Source organism: Rhinoraja longicauda, chromosome 3 (genome assembly GCF_053455715.1).
Source record: "Rhinoraja longicauda isolate Sanriku21f chromosome 3, sRhiLon1.1, whole genome shotgun sequence".
Taxonomy (NCBI): Eukaryota; Metazoa; Chordata; class Chondrichthyes; order Rajiformes; family Arhynchobatidae; genus Rhinoraja; species Rhinoraja longicauda.
Genome location: NC_135955.1, coordinates 554709 through 573747, shown reverse-complemented (window position 1 = coordinate 573747; position 19039 = coordinate 554709). Strand labels below are relative to the sequence as shown.

The window sequence follows — 19039 nt, the reverse complement described above, 5'->3', positions numbered from 1 at the left end:
GTATATCCTAGACTTCTCCCTGTTGTCCTTGAATAAAAGCACATTAGCCCCCCTCCAGTCTGGTAATTCATCTTCATGAGGCTACATTGGAATATTGCGTACAGGTCTCAATTCCTTATCTGTGGAAAGATGTCATCTCATCTGCCTGAACATGATCCATATCCTTCCATTCTCAACATATCTGTGTACCTGTCTAAACGCCTCTCTGTCTCTGCTTCTTCCACCAGCCCTGGCAGTATATTGCAGTATATTGCAGGCATCAATCGCCCTCTGTGTAAAAATAAAATAAACACGCCCTGTACATCACCATTAAACTTTGCCCTGCTTACCTGACAGCTATGCCTTCTAGCATTTTGCCATATTCATCCTGGGAAAAAAAGACTCCCAACAGTCTATGCCTTTCATCATTTTATATACTTCTATCAGATCTCCCCTCAGCATCTGCCGTTCCAGAGAAAACAGTCCACGCTTCTGCAACGCATAGCACATAATCTTCGCAGGATTCTGATAAATGTCTTCTTCACCATCTCCAGAGCTCCTGGTCCTTCCTGTAATGGAGTTACCAGAATTGCACACTACACTCCGTATGCAGCTTAACCAAAGTCTTATAAAGCTGTATCACACAATTAAGTTTGTAAGACACGATCTGCTGTGTGCAAAGCCATGCTGACTGTCTCCAATTACCCCCATTACCTTGCAAATGGGGAGTAAATCATATCCCAAAGAATCCTCTAAGACTGTGGCCCCTGGTTCTGGTACATTTTTCCTGCATCTAGCTTGTCCAGTCCTTTTATAATTTTATATGTCTCTATAAGATCCCCCCTCATCCTTCTAAACTCCAGTGAATACAAGCCTAGTCTTTTCAATCTTTCCTCCTATGACAGTCCCGCCATCCCGGGATCAATCTCGTGAACCGACGCTGCACTGCCTCAATTACAAGGATGCCCTTCCTCAAATTGGGGGACCAAAACTGTACACAATACATGTTAGAAGATTGTACACAAATCGTGACTGGGGTGGATTCCTGAGTTGGGATGATTGGTGTAACTTCCCCATTGCTGACGTGAGGCTCACCGGCTAACAATGACTTAAATTTTCATTTAGAAGCATTTAGACAGGTACATTAATAGGATAGGTTTAGACGGATATGGGCCAAACGTACTTAGATATGATAGGTATGATAGGTTTAGAGGGACTGTAGATGGGCCATGTTGGTCGTGTGGGCAACTTGGGCCGAACGGCCTGTTTCCACGCTGTATGACTATGACGCTCATCTTCCCTTCCTAAGGAAGGGAACCAGAGGAACATCATTGGCTACTCTCCAGTCCTCTAGGACCTCTCCTTTTACTAGAAAGTTGCAATGATCTTCATCTCGGCCTCTGCAATCTCCGCTCTTGTTTCTCTTTATAACCTGGGGTAGATCCCATCAGGTCCTGGGGATTTATCCAGCTTGATGCTCTTCAATACAATACAATACAATACAATACAATATATCTTTATTGTCATTGTACCCAGGGGTACAACGAGATTGGGAATGCGCCTCCCATACGATGCACTAATTTAGGTAATTTAGACAGCAGCAACCCAACGAAACGAACAGTTGTAACAGTTTTGGACAGGGTAAAGTGCAAGTTGATCTATGCGTTGTGGCCATCCGGCTCAGCAGGACCGGTTCATAGCAGCTATGGCCCTGGGTATGAAGCTGTTCCTGAGTCTGGAGGTGCGGGCATAGAAGGCCTTGTATCGTCTGCCCGATGGAAGGAGTTCGAACAGACTGTTGCAGGGGTGTGAAGAGTCTTTGTGGATGCTGGTGGCTTTTCTGAGGCATCGTGTGTTGTAGATGCCCTCCAAGTCTGGTAGCTGTGTTCCGATGGCCCTCTGAGCTCTATGGACTACCCGCTGTAGAGCTTTCCTTTCTGCCTCCGTGCAGCTGAGGTACCACACAGGGATTCCATGCGTTAGGATGCTCTCTATGGTGCAGCGGTAGAAGGTCGTCAGCAGCTGTTGGGGTAGACCAGACTTTTTCAGTGTTCTTAAGTAGAACAGTCTTTGTTGTGCCTTCTTGACCAGCGCAGCAGTGTTATTGGACCATGTTAGGTCCTCCGAAATGTGAGTGCCCAGAAACTTGAAGCTGGACACTCTCTCCACACTGACCCCATTGATAGAGATCGGGGCATATTCCCCGTTATGTGACCTACGGAAGTTGATGATCAGCTCCTTGGTCTTGGTGGTATTTAGGGACAGGTTGTTATCCGAGCACCAGTCCGCCAGGTTCTGCACCTCCGCTCTATAGTTTGTTTCATCCCCGTTGATGATCAGCCCGATCACCGTTGTGTCATCTGCAAACTTGACAATGGTGTTGGTGTCGAATGCAGGAACACAGTCGTGTGTGAAGAGGGAGTAGAGCATGGGGCTCAGAACACAGCCCTGTGGTGTGCCGGTACTCAGGGTGATAGTGGAGGACAGGTGCGGGCCCATTCTCACTGCCTGCGGTCGTTCCAGCAGGAAGTCCAGGATCCAGTCACATAATGACGAGCTAAGGCCTAGCTGGTGGAGTTTGGTGATGAGCTTGGTGGGGATGACCGTGTTGAAGGCGGAGCTATAGTCTATGAATAGCATCCTCACGTACGTGCCCTGTCTCTCTAGGTGAGTCAGGACAGTGTGAAGAGCCAGAGAGATGGCGTCCTCTGTAGATCTATTTGCCCTGTATGCAAATTGATGTGGGTCCAGTGAGTCAGGGATGCTGGATTTGATGTGTGAGAGGACTAGCCTCTCAAAGCACTTCATGACAATCGGCGTTAGGGCAACCGGGCGGTAGTCGTTCAGGTTGGAGATCTTTGCTTTTTTCGGCACCGGAACTATGATAGCCGACTTCAGGCACTTGGGGACCGTAGCCAGAGATAATGACAGGTTAAAGATCCTGGTGAATACCTCAGCCAGCTGTTCAGCACAGTCCTTCAGTACCCTTCCTTGAACACCATCCGGTCCTGCAGCCTTGCGTGGGTTGACCCTTTGCAGAGCGCGTTGTACCTCCTGTGTGCTCAGTTGCAAGACCTGTCCCACCGCCTCGGCTGGGGTTCTTTCACTCAAGGTGGTTTTGCCAGTTTCAAAGCGGGCAAAGAAGGTGTTAAGCTCAAGAGGCCCAAACCACCATCACCTTGATCACAGACATAGTAATATTCTCAAAGCTGATCTCGCTGTCCTCCATGTCCTTCACATTTGTGAACACAGATGCAAAGTACTTGTTTAGTACCTCGCCTACATCCTCTGACGCCAAGCTCAATTTCAAGAGTCGAGAGTCAAGAGTCCTAAAACAATGAAATTCTTACTTGTAGCAGCACAACTGAAATGTAACATAGTATTCTGTAAAAACCCATAATAAACAACAAAAAAATTCAGTATGTATATGTATTAAAAAAAACAAACAGACGAATAAATAACCAATAATAGTTCACTCGTTCCTTTATCCTCAGGCAATCCCACCTTCTCCTTGGTCACCTTCTTATTTTTAATGTATGTTTAAAAGCCTTGTGTTTTTCTTTAATCCGACTCGCTATAGACAATTTATGGACTCTTTTGGCTCATCTGGTCATCTGAATCAAGGGAATGTAATGTAATGTAATGGCTCTACTGGAATTCTGGACAGTGAGGAAAACTGTCTGAGTACACAGTGAGATGAAGATCAGCTCCAGAAAGGAGGGCAGTGCAGTTGATGTGGTGTGATGGTTCCACGTTGAGACTGGCCTGAGAGGTTGTAGTCCCTGGGGGTAGAGGACAAGTTGGCAAATTGGAGCCAAAATTAGCTTGTTAACAGATTTACCACATGGAACAGTGGCATGACCCTTAACGTTTGTTGTCCTATGTTATCAATTTGGAGGTATGATCAATATTTGCAGATGATCAGCAGGTCAGGCACAGGAGAACTCAGATGGGTGACGTTTTGGGACGGGACCCTTCAGACTCGAGTAACCCTTGCCCCCCTTCTCAAATAAAACCTGGCAACCTGTATATTGTCTCAGTGGACCATTGCTGAACATTTTGTACCCAAGCTAAGATTGTACTTATGTATAATATACTTTACGGAACTGTGTAGAAAAAATGTTCCCGATGTTGGGGAAGTCCAGAACCGGGGGTCACAATTTAAGAATAAGGGGTCGGCCATTTAGGACTGAGATGGGGAAAAACCTTTTCTCCCAGAGAGTTGTGAATCTGTGGAATTCTCTGCCACAGAAGGCAGTGGAGACCAATTCACTGGATGTTTTCAAGAGAGAGTTAGATTTGGTCTTCGGGCTAACGGAATCAATGAATATGGGGAGAAAGCAGGAAGGGATACTGATTTTGGATAATCAGCCATGATCATATTGAATGACGGTGCTGGCTGGAAGGGCCAAATGGCCTACTCCTGCACCTATTTTCTATGTTTCTATGATTTGAAAATAGTAATATTGTTTATCGGTGTCTTTGGCTTCTGCATGATATGGGTTAGTTTGTAAAATGGTCGTTGCCAGATGTAATTTAATTCGGAAAAGTGAGGTGGTTTAAGAACTAATAAGGATAGGATGCACATAATAAAGTCCAAAGATCTCTGAACATGGCGGTCTAGTAGGTGAACTAGGCCAAAAGGCTATTTGTCTTATTAGTCAAGGGTTTTGAGACAAGTTTATAAATTTTAGTTCAGCCACAATCGTAGTAGTGTGTGCAATCCTGGTAGCCGCGCAACAGGAAAGACACACGTGCATTGGAGAGCTGACAGGAAATTCTCAAGAATACAAGAAGGTGGTAACAGGAGTAGGGCCTCAGGCCATCAAACCTATCCCACCACTGAATATAGACACAAAATGCTGGAGTAACTCAGCGGCTCAGGCAGCATCTCTGCAGAGAAGGAATGGGTGATGTTTCCGGTCGAGACCCTTCTTCAGAAGGATCTTTGGACCCTCTCCAAATTTGAGGAAGGACATTCTTGCGAGAAACATAGAAACATAGAAAACAGGTGCAGGCGGAGGCCATTCGGCCCTTCGAGCCAGCACCGCCATCCATTATGATCATGGCTGATCATCCACAATCAGTAACCTGTGCCCAACCTCTCCCCATATCCCTTGATTCCACTAGACCCCAGAGCTCTATCTAACTCTCTTAAATTCATCCAGTGATTTGGCCTCTGCCCTCTGTGGCAGAGCATTCCACAAATTCACAACTCTCTGGGTGAAAAAGTTCCCTCTCACCTCATTTTAAATGGCCTCCCCTTTATTCTAAGACTGTGGCCCCTGGTTCTGGACTCTCCCAACATTGGGTACATTTTTCCTGCATCTAGCTTGTCCAGTCCTTTTATAATTTTATATGTCTCTATAAGATCCCCCCTCATCCTTCTAAACTCCAGTGAATACAAGCCTAGTCTTTTCAATCTTTCCTCCTATGACAGTCCCGCCATCCCAGGGATCAATCTCGTGAACCTATGCTGCACTGCCTCAATTACAAGGATGTCCTTCCTCAAATTAGGAGACCAAAACTGTACACAATACATGTTAGAAGATTGTACACAAATCGTAACTGGGGTGGATTCCTGAGTTGGGATGATTGGTGTATTATTGTCATGTGTTCTGAGATACAGTGAAAGGTTTTATGTGCTATCCAGTCAATCTACCATTTTTTAGTACAATTCTCCCATTCTTAAGAACAACAGCGCAAGGAGAAAAATACCGTAATGCAGATTACACCGATCAGCCAAAAGATTGTGACCACTGACAGGCGAAGTGAATAACATTGATTATCTTGTTACAATGGCACCTGTCAAGGGGTGGGATATATTAGGCAGCTAGTGAACAGTCAGTTCTTGAAGTTGATGTGTTGGATGCAGGAGAGATGGGCAGGAGTAAAACCTGAGCGACTTTGACAAGGGCCAAATTGTTATGGCCAGACGACTGGGTCAGAGCATCTCTGAAACGGCAAGGCTTGTGGGGTGCTCCCGGTCAGCAGTGGTGAGTACCTACCGACAGTGGTCCGAGGAGGGACAAACCACAAAACAGCGACAGGGTGTTGGGCGCCCAAGGCTCATCGATGCTCGTGGGCAACGAAGGCTATCCCGTCTGGTCCGACAGAAGGTCGACTGTGGCACGAGTCACAGAAAACTTTAATGATGGTCACGGGAGGAATGTGTCACAATACACAGTGCATCGCACGCTGCTGCGTATGGGGCTGCACACGGAGGACCAACAGCATATTAGGCAGGTGGTCATAATGTTTTGGCTCATCAGGTCATAATGGCGTATAGTGTTACAATGTTTTAGTGTTACAGCAAGCATGCCGTTGATATTTCAGGAACATTTGGGACAGCAGTATTGTGATGGAACAGACAATGCAGTATTGCAGGCAGCAGGCAGTACTGGTGAGTACACATTTTAAAGGGACTTGCGATGGGAAGCTGTGTATTAATGCACGTACTGAGAAACAATGAAACATCTTGTTTTGCCTGCTGATCAGTCAAATCATATGCAGGAGTACAATAAAAGAATACAAGCACACCAGGTCATGCAATGAGGAAAGTAAACTGCAAAATATTGTGTAACAGCTACAGAGAAAGAGCTATCATTAAGAGCTCTATCTAACTCTGTCTTGAAAGCATCCAGAGAATTGGCCTCCACCGCCTAATCAGGCAGAGAATTCCACAGCTTCACAACTCTGAGTGAAAAAGGTTTTCCCTCATCTCCATTCTAAATGGCCTACCCCTTATTCTTAAACTATGGCCCCTGGTTCGGGACTCCCCCAACATCGGGAACATGTTTCTTGCCTCTAACGTGTCCAATCCCTTAATAATCTCATTTGTTTCAATGAGATCCCCTCTCATCCTAAATTCCAGAGTATACAAGCCCAGTCGCTCCAGTCTTTCAACATACGGAAATCCCGCCATTCCGGGAATTAACCTCGTGAACCTGCGCTGCACACCCTCAATAGTAATAATGTCCTTCCTCAAATTTGGAGACCAAAACTGCACACAATACTCCAGATGTGGCTCACTAGCGCCCTGTACAACTGCAGAAAGACCTCTTTGCTCCTATACTCAACTCCTCTTGTTATGAAGGCCAACATTCCATTGGCTTTCTTCACTGCCTGCTGTACCTGCATGCTTACTTTCAGTGACTGAGAACTAGGACACCCAGATCTCATTGTACTTCCCCTTTTCGTAACTTGACATCATTCATATAATAATCTTCCTGCATCCTCATAGCATCTTCCTCACAGCTCACACTGCCACCCAGCTTTGTGTCGCCTGCAAATTTGCTAATGTTGCTTTTAATCCCTTCATCCAAGTCATTAATGTATATTGTAAATAGCTGCGGTCCCAGCACCAAACCTTGCGGTACCCCACTAATCGCTGACCGCCATTCTGAAAGGGACCCGTTTATCCCAACTCTTTGTTTCCTGTCTGCCAACCAATTTTCGATCCATATCAGCACCCTACCCCCAATACCATGTGCTCTAATTTTGCCCACTAATCTCCTATGTGGGACCTTATCAAAGGCTTTCTGAAAGTCCAGGTACACTACATCCACTGGCTCTCCCTTGTCCATTTTCCTAGTTACATCCTTGGGCGGCACGGTGGCGCAGCGCTACAGTTGCTGCCTTACAGCGAATGCAGCGCCGGAGACTCAGGTGCGATCCTGACTACAGGCGCCGTCTGTACGGAGTTTGTACGTTCTCCCCGTGACCTGCGTAGGTTTTCTCCGAGATCTTCGGTTTCCTCCCACACTCCAAAGACGTACAGGTATGTAGGTTAATTGGCTGGGCAAATGTAAAAATTGTCCCTAGTGGGTGTAGGATAGTGTTAGTGTGCGGGGATCGCTGGGCGGCGCGGACCCGGTGGGCCGAAGGGCCTGTTTCTGTGCTGTATCTCTAAATCTAAAAAAAAAATCCTCTAAAAATTCCAGAAGATTAGTCAAGCATGATTTCCCCTTCATAAATCCATGCTGACTTGGAACGATCCTGTTACTGCTATCCAAACGTTCTGCAGTTTCTTATTGTATAATTGACTCCAGCATCTTCCCCACCACCGATGTCAGCCTAACTGGTCTATAATTTCCTGTTTTATCTCTCCCTCCTTTCTTAAAAAGTGGGATAACATTAGCTACCCTCCAATCCACAGGAACTGATCCTGAATCGAGAGAACATGAAAATGATCACCAATACGTCCACGATTTCTAGAGCCACTTCCTTAAGTACCCTGGGATGCAGACCATCAGGCCCTGGGGATTTATCAGCCTTCAGTCCCATCAGTCTGCCCAACACCATTTCCTGCCTAATCTGAATTTCCTTCAGTTTTTCCATCATCTTAGGATCTCTGGCCACTAGAACATCTGGGAGATTGTTTGTGTCCTCCTTAGTGAAGACAGATCCAAAGTACCGGTTCAACTCGTTGTTCCTCATAATAAATTCACCTGCTTCTGTCTTCAAGGGACCCACATTTGTCCTAAATATTTTTTTCCTCTTCACATACCTAAAGAAGCTTTTACTATCCTCTTTTATATTATTGGCTAGCTTACCTTCTTATCTCATCTTTTCTCCCCGTATTGCCTTTTTAGTTATCTTCTGATGCTCTTTAATACAGTCCCAATCCTCTGGCTTCCTGCTCATCTTTGCTATGTTATAGTACTTCTCTTTTATTTTTATACTGTCCTTGACTTCCCTTGTCAGCCACGGTCGCCTCTTACTCCCCTTAGAATCTTTCTTCCTCTTTGGAATGAACTGATCCTGCACCTTCTGTATTATTCCCAGAAATACCTGCCATTGTTGTTCCACCGTCTTCTCTGCTAGGGTCTCTTTCCAGTCAACTCTGGCCAGCTCCTCCCACATGCCTCCATAACTGTTCAACTGTAGCGCTGACACTTCCGATTTTCCCTTCTATCTCTCAAATTCTAGATTAAAACTTATCATATTATGATCATTACCTCCTAATGGCTCTTTTACCTTGAGTTCCCTTTTCAAATCCACAATTTGCAATTACGCAACACTACATCCAGAATTGCCTTCTCCCTGGTAGGCTCCAGTACAAGCTGCCCTAAGAATCCATCTCGGAGGCACTCCACATTTAAAGTAGGCTCCCAACCCAGATATGCAACCCAGGAACCAGATATGCATCTCCCGTACATTTTCAAAGAATGCCCACGCACTTTTCACAAAATTCCATTTAACCACTTTTAAAATTAAATTTCTTAATACTGCTATTAGTAAACTGGAAGTCAATCCAGTTTATGCCTTGTTACCATGAAGCTTGGTTTTCAAGTAACCCGGGCAAGATGTTACATTTCAAAACTCTCAAGTACTTACTGACTTGTCAGTGATTTCAGCGAAAATTAGGACGCCGGAGAAGCATTGACAGCGTGGAAATTTCACGATGTTTCCGAAGACGGTATAATCTCGACCTGACTCGGCATTGTCGTCGGGTACAGTCGCCGGTAGTCGCCTAAAAAATTGCCTAAGTGGGACAGGCCCTTAACTCTTCAAACTCACGTTGCAGAACCTCCTTCCTCTTCCTCCCGATGTCATTTGTGCCCACAGCATGGAAGCAGGCTATTTGGCCAATGTCCTTGGTGACCAAGATGACTATTGATGTAAATCCCATTTTCCCGCACATAGTTCATTTCTCTCTCAAACTTTCTTATCAATGAATCTGTCCAAATGTCGTTTAAATATTGCTATTGTACCTGCATCGATTCTTCCTCGAACAGCTCGTTACATATACGCACCCATCTGAGGAAAAGGCGCCCCTCAGGTTCCTATTAAATCTTTCCTCTCCCATTTTCAGCCAACTAGGAGTTTAAGACTCCCCATGCCTGGGGCAAGACTGACCATCTGCCCGATCTGCCCGTGTGTGGACAGGGACAATGAGACCCGCCCAGAGTGGCCAATTTCACACATGTTTAGGTTAGAGATACAGTGTGGAAACAAGCCCTTCAGCCCACCGGGTCCGTGCCGACCAGCGATCCCCGCACACTTATACTATCCTACACACACTAGGGAAAATTTACATTTTTACCAAGCTAATTAACCTACAAAACTATATGCCTTTGTAGTGTGGGAGGAAACCAAAGATCTCGGAGAAAACCCACGTGGTCATGAGGAGAATGTACAAACTCCATACAGATAAGCACCCGTAGTCAGGATAGAACCTGCTTCCCTGGTGCTGTAAGGCCGCAGCTCTCCCCACCTGTGTGCAGTTGTTTTTCTGTGAGTTTTTCACCTTGCTGACTGGCTTTTCTTCTGTAGTTGGAGAGCAGCGTTACTGCCAAGATTCTGGCCAATGTTCTGCTGGAACTCAATGGATTGCGGGAATTCCTGGACAGGAACTCTCAGTTTGGGTCGGGAACTCTGGGAATCGCGAGGTAAGATCAATGTGAAGCAGAGGCTGCTTATCTTGAATTAGACAGAATGTGCAACATGGGAGACGAGCCATTCACCTGGTCCCAACAGTTTAAGGCATCCTCTTTACATCCGTTAATGCTTTTGTATCTTCTCTTAAAAGTATCGGTTCAGTTAAGTTTTAATTTAGTTTAGGGATACTGCGCGGAAACAAGTCCTTTGGCCCACCGAGTTAGCACCGACCAGCGATCCCCGCAAATTAGCATTATCCTACACACATCTCTCTCTCTTGCCCCGCGCCTCCCTCTCTCTCTCTCTCTCTCTCTCTCTCTCCCCCCTCTCCCTCTCCCTCCCTCTATCCTCACGTGCTCTGGTCTCTGCCTCGCTCTTCTTTGAACATTCTGATACTGAAAGAACTCTTTATCTCCTCACCTTCTCCTGATTGTTTGGAAGCGTCTTTGTCGGATGTCTTTGCCCGGTACTCCACCTGTCACCCTCATTGCCATCACCAAGAGCTCCGTACTGACAGTAGATTGAACACAGCAGGGGCAGCTGTCCACTGTGACACAGACGTGATGTGTGACTGCTTTTCCAGTTTCAGTGCTTCCAACGTGCCCCAGCGGCTGTTAGGGTTCATGCGCCCTGACGGAGGCTCACAGCAAGTCCAACAGGAGTTGCAGAGGAAGTTCCACAGTGAGTAGCTTCAATTCGTCCCAACAGTTGAATAACTATAACACATCTTATGCCTGCGGTATTTACCTGATCCACATTACGTTTTGTATCATAACTGCAGGCTATGATATTTATTGTAATGGTAGACACAAAATGCTGGAGTAACTCAGTGGGACAGGCAGCATCTCGGGAGACAAGGAATGGGTGACGTTTTGGGTCGAGACCCTTCAGTCTGATGTCAGGAGAGGGGGCGGGACAAAGATAGGGTGTCGTCGGAGACAGGAAGACTAGTGGGAGAACTGGGAAGAGGGAGGGGATAGAGAGGGAAAGCAGGGAGTATCTGAAGTTAGAGAAGTCAATGTTCATACTGCTGGGGTGTAAACTACCCAAGCGAAATATGAGGTGCTGTTCCTCCAATTTGCGCTGGGCTTCACTCTGACAATGGAGGAGGCTCAGGACAGAAAGGTCAGACTGGGAGTGGGAGGGGGTGTTGAAGTGTTGAGCCACCGGGAGATCAACTAGGTTAACATAGAAACATAGAAACATAGAAAATAGGTGCAGGAGTAGGCCATTCGGCCCTTCGAGCCTGCACCGCCATTCAATATGATCATGGCTGATCATCCAGCTCAGTAACCTGTACCTGCCTTCTCTCCATACCCCCTGATCCCTTTAGCAAAAAGGGCCACATCTAACTCCCTCTTAAATATAGCCAATGAACTGGCCTCAACTACCTTCTGTGGCAGAGAATTCCACAGACTCACCACTCTCTGTGTGAAGAAATGTTTTCTCATCTCGGTCCTAAAAGACTTCCCCCTTATCCTTAAGCTGTGACCCCTGGTTCTGGACTCCCCCAACATCGGGAACAATCTTCCCGCATCTAGCCTCTCCAACCCCTTAAGAATTTTATATGTTTCTATAAGATCCCCCCTCAGTCTTCTAAATTCCAGCGAGTACAAGCCCAGTCTATCCAGTCTTTCCTCATATGAAAGTCCCGCCATCCCAGGGATCAATCTGGTGAACCTTCTCTGTACTCCCTCTAAGGCAAGAACGTCTTTCCTCAGGTTAGGAGACCAAAACTGCACACAATACTCCAGGTGCGGTCTCACCAAGGCCCTGTACAACTGCAGCAGAACCTCCCTGCTCCTAAACTCAAATCCTCTTGCTGTGAATGCCAACATACCATTCGCTTTCTTCACTGCCTGCTGCACCTGCATGTTTGCTTTCAATGACTGGTGCACCATGACACCCAGGTCACGTTGCATCTCCCCTTCTCCCAATCGGTCACCATTCAGGTAATACTCTGCTTTCCTGTTCTTGCCGCCAAAGTGGATAACCTCACATTTATCCACATTATATTGCATCTGCCATGCATTTGCCCACTCGCTTATCTATCCAAGTCACTCTGCAGCCTCCTAGCATCCTCCTCGCAGCTAACACTGCCACCCAGCTTCGTGTCATCCGCAAACTTAGAGATGTTGCATTCAATTCCCTCGTCCAAATCATTAATATACACTGTAAATAACTGGGGTCCCAGCACTGAGCCTTGCGGTACCCCACTAGTCACTGCCTGCCATTCCGAAAAGGACCCGTTTATTCCTACTCTTTGCTTCCTGTCCGCCAACCAATTTTCTATCCACCTCAACACTGAACCCTCAATACCGTGTGCTTTAAGTTTGTACACCAATCTCCTATGTGGGACCTTGTCGAAGGCCTTCTGAAAGTCCAGATATAACACATCGACTGGTTCTTCCTTATCCACTCTACTAGTTACATCCTCGAAAAATTCTATAAGATTCGTCAGACATGATTTGCCTTTGGTCGGACTGAGCGGAGGTGTTGAGCGAAACGATCGCCGGGCCTGCGCTTAGTCTCACCAATGTAGAGAGGTTGACATCTGGAACAGCGGATACAATAGATGATGTTGGAGGAGGTGCAGGTGAACCTCTGCCTCACCTGGAAAGACTGTCGGGGTCCTGGGATGGAGTTGAGGGGGGAGGCAAACGGACAGGTGTGGCATCTCTTGCGGTTGCAGGGGAAAGTACCTGTGGAGGGGGTGGTTTGGGTGGGAAGGGACTAGTTGACCAGGGAGTTTCGGACGGAACGGTCTCTGGAAAGCAGAAAAGGGTGGAGATGGGAAGATGTTAAATAGAGCTCATGGGGCTAGTGGAATCAAGGGATATGGGGAGAAGGCAGGCACGGGTTACTGATTGTGGATGATCAGCCATGATGACAATGAATGGCGGTGCTGGCTCGAATGGCCTCCTCCTGCACCTATTTTCTATGTCTATGTTTTTATGTGGCCAGTAGTTATTGTAATGGTGATGTTGGTCGGACACAGCCAGCCTCTCGTCACCTTCAAGACTTGCTTGTCCACTGAAAAAGCTCAGACTCAATCACAGACATGGTTGTGAAAAATTGATGTGGAATTACTGCTGTGTGTTCTGAGTGTGTGTGCCTGTGATCCTGCTGCAAGCAGGGTTTTCATTATATTTGTACCCCACTGAATTTGTGCATATGGAAATCAACTCGACTTGAACGGGAGGTTAAAGAGCACATATTTTAATGCAGCGAGTCTCAGAAGTAAAGCGATAGATTGACAGTGTGGGCCCCATATCTGAGGAAGGATGTGCTGGTGTCAGAGAGGGTCTAGAGGAAGTTTACGAGAATGATCACAGGAATGATTGGGTTAACATATAATGAGCGTTTGATGACACTGGGCCTGCAGTTGCTGGAGCTTTGAAGGATGAGGGGCAACCTCATTGGAATTTATCAAATAGTGAAAGGCCTGGATAGAGTGAATGTGGAGAGGATGTTTCCACTAGTGGGAGAGTCTAGGTCCAGAGGGCACAGCCTCAGAATAAAAGGACGTACCTTCAGAAAGGAGATGAAGAGGACTTTCTTCAGTCAGAGTGTGGTGAATTTGTGGAAATTCATTGCCTTAGACAGCTGTGGAGGCCGTCAATGGATATTTTTAAGGCAGAATTTGACAGATTCTTTATTAGTAAAGAGTTTGGGGTTATGGGGAAAAGGACAGGAGAATGGAGTTGAGGGGGAAAGATAGATCAGCCATGATTGAATGGCGGAGTAGACGATGCGCCAAATGGCCTGATTCTGTTCCTAATACATAAACTTGTGTTGTTTAGCACTGAGCTGAAATAAGGGCAGGCCTGGCAACTCAACATCCAGGGCATTGAAGCTTCAAGAGGGGCAGGGAAAATGTAAAAGTGAGAAAAATGTCACTATTGATTAAGAAGTCAATTCCTGCAGTAATGAAGGGTAATATGTGAGAAGGCAACACAAGTAGACAAGGTGGTGAAAACGATTTATGGCACGCTTGTCTTCATTGGACAGGGTATTGAGTACAAGGCATTAGTGAGACCGCACGTGGAATATTGTGTGCAGTTCTGGTAGCCAGATTATAGGACGGATGTGACCATATCAAGGGCATGGATAGTGTGGATGGTTACATCTTTTACCCAGGGTAGGGAAATTTAGTTTAGTTTCGAGCTACAACGCGGGAACAGGCCCTTTCGGCCCACCGACCAGCGATTCCTGCACATTAACACTATCCTATACCCACTAGGGACAATTTTTACATTTACCAAGCCAATTAACCTACAAACCTGTACGTCTTTGTAGTGTGGGAGGAAACCGAAGTTCTCGGAGAAAACCCACGCAGGTCACGGGGAGAACGTATAAACTCCGTACAGACAGCACCCGTAGTCGGGATGGAACCCGGGTCTCCGGCGCTGCACTTGCTGTAATGCCACAACTCTACTGCTGCGCCACCGTGCTGCCCTGTCTAAATCTAAAACTATAGTACATGGGTTTCTGCTGAAAGGGACAGGTTTTAAGGGGATCTGCGGTGCGAATTCTTCACACAAGGTTATGGGTTTGTGGAACGAAATGCCAGGGAAGGTACAATTACAGCATAGACATTTAGATACAAGGATAGGAAAGGTTTAGGGAAATATGAGCCAAACACAGGCATATGTACTAGCTCAGGTAGGCATCCAGGTTGGCATGGATGAATCCAATGAATCCAAGCCTTGTGGTATGGGTAAATCTTGGTTGTCTGGGCGACTTTAACTTTCCCATTATTGTCAGTGCAAACGGGTCAGACCAAGCGGAATTTCTTCAGTGTTTCCCAGAAGGATTCCTGTGAGGATAAGTCTGGACCTTTGGGAAAGATACCAAATTAGGATAAGGCAGATTTTTGCATTTTTAGGCAGGACTTAAGAAGAGTAAATTAGGAACAGTTGTTATTGGGTGAGCCCACTCCTGACCTGGAGTTGCTTAAAGGTTTGTTCCAATAAGGATAAGAATAGCAAAGAAAGGGATGACCAAAGATATTGTGGATTTGATCAAAAAGAAAATAAAAACATACAAGGTTTAGAAAGATTAGATTAGACTTTGAGGAATATAAAGCAAGCAGGAAAGAACTCGGGTGGACAAATAGAAGGGCCAAAAGGGGTCGTAAAATGTTATTAGGAAGTTGGATTAAAGAAAATATCAGGGCTTTTTATACGTATGTAATAAAACAAAGCTAAGTGGGGAGAAGGTAGGGCCACTCAAGGGTAAAGGAGAGAATTTGCACTTGAATTCAGATGATGCAGGTAAGGTTCCAAATGAGTACTTTGCATCAGCGTTCATCAGTAGCAGTGGATCTACTGCCTTAAAGCACCAGAGACCCGGGTTCAATCCTGACTACAGGTGCTTGTCTGTACGGATTTTGTACGTGCTCCTCGTGACCTGCATGTGTTTTCTCTGAGATCTTCGGTTTCATCCCACACTCCAAAGACGTACAGGTTTGTACGTTAATTGGCTTGGTTATAAATGCAAAATGATCCCTAGTGTGTGTAGGGTAGTGTTAATGTGCGGAGATAACTGGTTGGTGCGGATTCGGTGGGTGGAAGAGCCTGTTTCTGAGCTGTATACTAAACTAAACTAAAGGAGCCAAACTAAAGGAGCCAGCCAGTGAACAAAGTGTGGAGAATATTAATATGTTAGTTTGAGATCATGGTAGTGCGGGGACTCTTGAAGAGTATGAAGGTGGATAAATCCCCAGGGCCTGACAAAATCTACCCTAGGTTATTGACAGAAGTGAGAGAAGAGATTGGAGAGGCCTTGGCGAAGATATTTGTAACTTCTCTAGCCACAGGTGAGGTGCTAGAGAACTGGAGAGTAGCCAATGTTGTTCCTTTGTGTAAGAAGGGAAGTATAGAGAATCCAGGAAATTATAGGCCAGTGAGCCTCACATCAGCAGAGTTGATGGGGGGGAACGGCAGGGGTGACGTTCCTGCTGGTAAACCACAGGCCTCTTAACTGTTAACAGAGGATTGAACAGATATGTAGACAAATCAAAGAGATGTAAAAGTAGTAGAATTATTGTGGTAAGGGATTTCAACTTTCCATTACCGAATGGGATGAAAGGTGTAGAGGGATAGAGTTTTTCTATGTGTGTCCTGGAGATCGTTATGAGCCTTTACTTAGATATCGTCCCAGAGAAAGGGTAGCTTGCACCCCAGCGGTATGAACATTGACTTCTCTTACTTCAAGTAGTCCTTGCTTTCCCTCCCTCTCTATCCCCTCCCCCTTCCTAGTTCTCCCACCAGTCTTACTGTCTCCGACTACATTTTATCACTGTATCGCCCACTTGGTTCTTGGTCCTCCAAAATATTCCAAATAGAATTTAAATTGGAGGTGGTGGAGTATGGACTTAAGCAAGAAGGGCTTCTTGGAGAAGAAGAGCTGCCTTAAATTTAGTTGCGCCTGGTTGAGTAACTATAGTAGGGTGAAGACTACTCCATGCTTTAATTGTGCGAGGGAAGAATGAATTGTTATACACATCTGTCTTGATCACTCCCCTGACATCAGTCTGAAGAAGGGTCTTGACCCGAAATGTCACCCATTCCTTCTCTCCGGAGATGCTGTCTGACCCGCTGAGTTACTCCAGCATTTTGTGTCTACCCAAGAGAAAGGGTAATACTGGATCCAACCATAGAATCGTAAAGCACTGAAATGGGCCCTTTCAATCCACCTCATCCTGATATCTATGCTCACCCCATTTGTCTGTGTTAGGCCTGCATTCCTCTATACTTTTTCTATCCATGTACCTGTCCAAATACCTTTGAAACTTTGCAATTGTAGAAACGAGGAACTGTAGATGCTTGTCTACAGACAAAGATATAAAGTGCTGGAGTACGTCAGGCAGCATCCCTGGAGAACAAGGATGGGTGACGTTTTGGATCGGGACAATAGACAATAGACCCTTCAGAATGTACCTGCCTCCACCATCTCCTCTGGCATTGTGTCAGGCATTTACCCGTCAGATCTCCTTCAATTTTCCCACCTCTCTTAAACCTGCGTCCTCTAGTTGCAGACTCCCCCCCACCCCCCCAAAATAAAAAGTCTCTCCAATATGTGGCCCTCATAACTTTATAAACCCTCATGGGGGCATCTGTCATCCTGCTATACTTTAGTGATAATCCCAGCCGATCCCATCTCCGTATCATGACAACTTTCCGTTCCAGGGATCAGCCTGGAGAATCCCTTCTGCACATCATTCCTGTTTAAGGTGAGGGGAGAAAGATTTCATGGGGACCTGAGAGGGCACTTTTTTGACACAGAGAGTACAGAGGTAGGTGAGGCAAGTACTATTACAAAGTTTAAGAATCATTTGTGGATAGTATAGGCTTAGAGGGTTATGGGCCAAATGCAGGCAAGGCAGGTGGGACTAATGCAGATGGGTCATGTTGGTCACTGTGGGTAAATTGGGCCAAAGGGCCCGTTTCCACGCTGTATGACTTTAATGTGGCCACTAGAACTGTCCAGTCTTAAGTGCAGTCTAACCAATGTTTTGTACATCTAATCTCAGGGAATGTAGCTCGGCAAATAATGGCGCGTCAGTGGATCCTAAGAGACAAGAGTGTTTTATTGTTCTTTGGACAAGGACTGGAAGAATGAAACTCTTACCCAGCACTGATCTCTGTGGCACACCACAGGTCATAGGCATCCAATCTAGAAAACAACCTTCCACTACCGCCCTCTGTCTCTTACCACCAATCCATCTGACTATCTTACCCTTATATACAATCTGATCTTCCAAACCAGCCTACCATGTGGACCTTGTCAAAGGCCTTGCAAAATCCACGTAGTTAACATCTACCACCCTGGCCTTGTTGATCTTCTTGGTCACTTCTTAACAAAACTTGCCGCAAGTGAATGAATAAATAAAATAAACTGCGTGGAGTTGGGATATATGAAATTATTTTCCTAAACTCTGCAAGTATTGATATTGTTCTCTATCACTATAATGGACTTTGTTTCTGCCTCAGTACTAAGCAATGGCTTTCTCCCACAGCTGAAGCCCAGGCCTATGAAAAGCTGTCACTGCAGGGGATGCAGCAGTTGATCCATTACACCAGTCAGACCCTTGCTTTGTGGAAGCTACTGTGTGATCACCAATTCAGCATTGTCATCGCAGATTTACAGAAGGTAGCAACATCGTTAATTGTGCCATAATCTGTCTCAAAATGTTTCTCCATTCAACCTGCCCACAATACTGTTCCACGCTTATTGAGGTCACATTTAGAGTATTGTGTTCAGTTGTGAGCACCATGTTAAAGGAAACCTCACATTTTGCTTGGACAGCTTACAATCCAGCAGTATGAATATTGATTTCTCTAATTTCAAGCAACCCTTGCATCCCCTCCCTCTCCATCCCTCCCCCACCCAAGTCATACCAGCTTCAAAGTTGTCTTGTTGAGTCGCATTGTCTGTAACTCATTTTCAGCTAGCCCTCTCCTGTCTGTCCTGGGCCTCCACCATTGTCAGAGTGAGACCCAGCACAAATTGGAGGAACAGCACCTCGTATTTCGCTTGGGTAGTTTACACCCCAGCGGTATGAACATTGACCTCTCTAACTTCAGATAGTCCCTGCTTTCCCTCTATCCCCTCCCCCTTCCCAATTCTCCCACTAATCTTCCTGTCTCCGACTACATTCTATCTTTGTCCC

At 45.9% G+C, this 19039-nt stretch overlaps 1 protein-coding gene across 1 annotated transcript in view; it reads left to right on the top strand.

Moving 5' to 3' along the window:
- nup155 (nucleoporin 155) overlaps positions 1–19039 on the top strand; it is a 111867-nt gene that overhangs the window by 50133 nt on the left and 42695 nt on the right. The window contains exons 19-22 of the mRNA XM_078430845.1: positions 6316–6382; positions 10258–10373; positions 10946–11043; positions 18386–18519. Coding sequence (XP_078286971.1) covers positions 6316–6382; positions 10258–10373; positions 10946–11043; positions 18386–18519 — 415 coding nt within the window. The remainder of the gene's footprint in view (positions 1–6315; positions 6383–10257; positions 10374–10945; positions 11044–18385; positions 18520–19039) is intronic.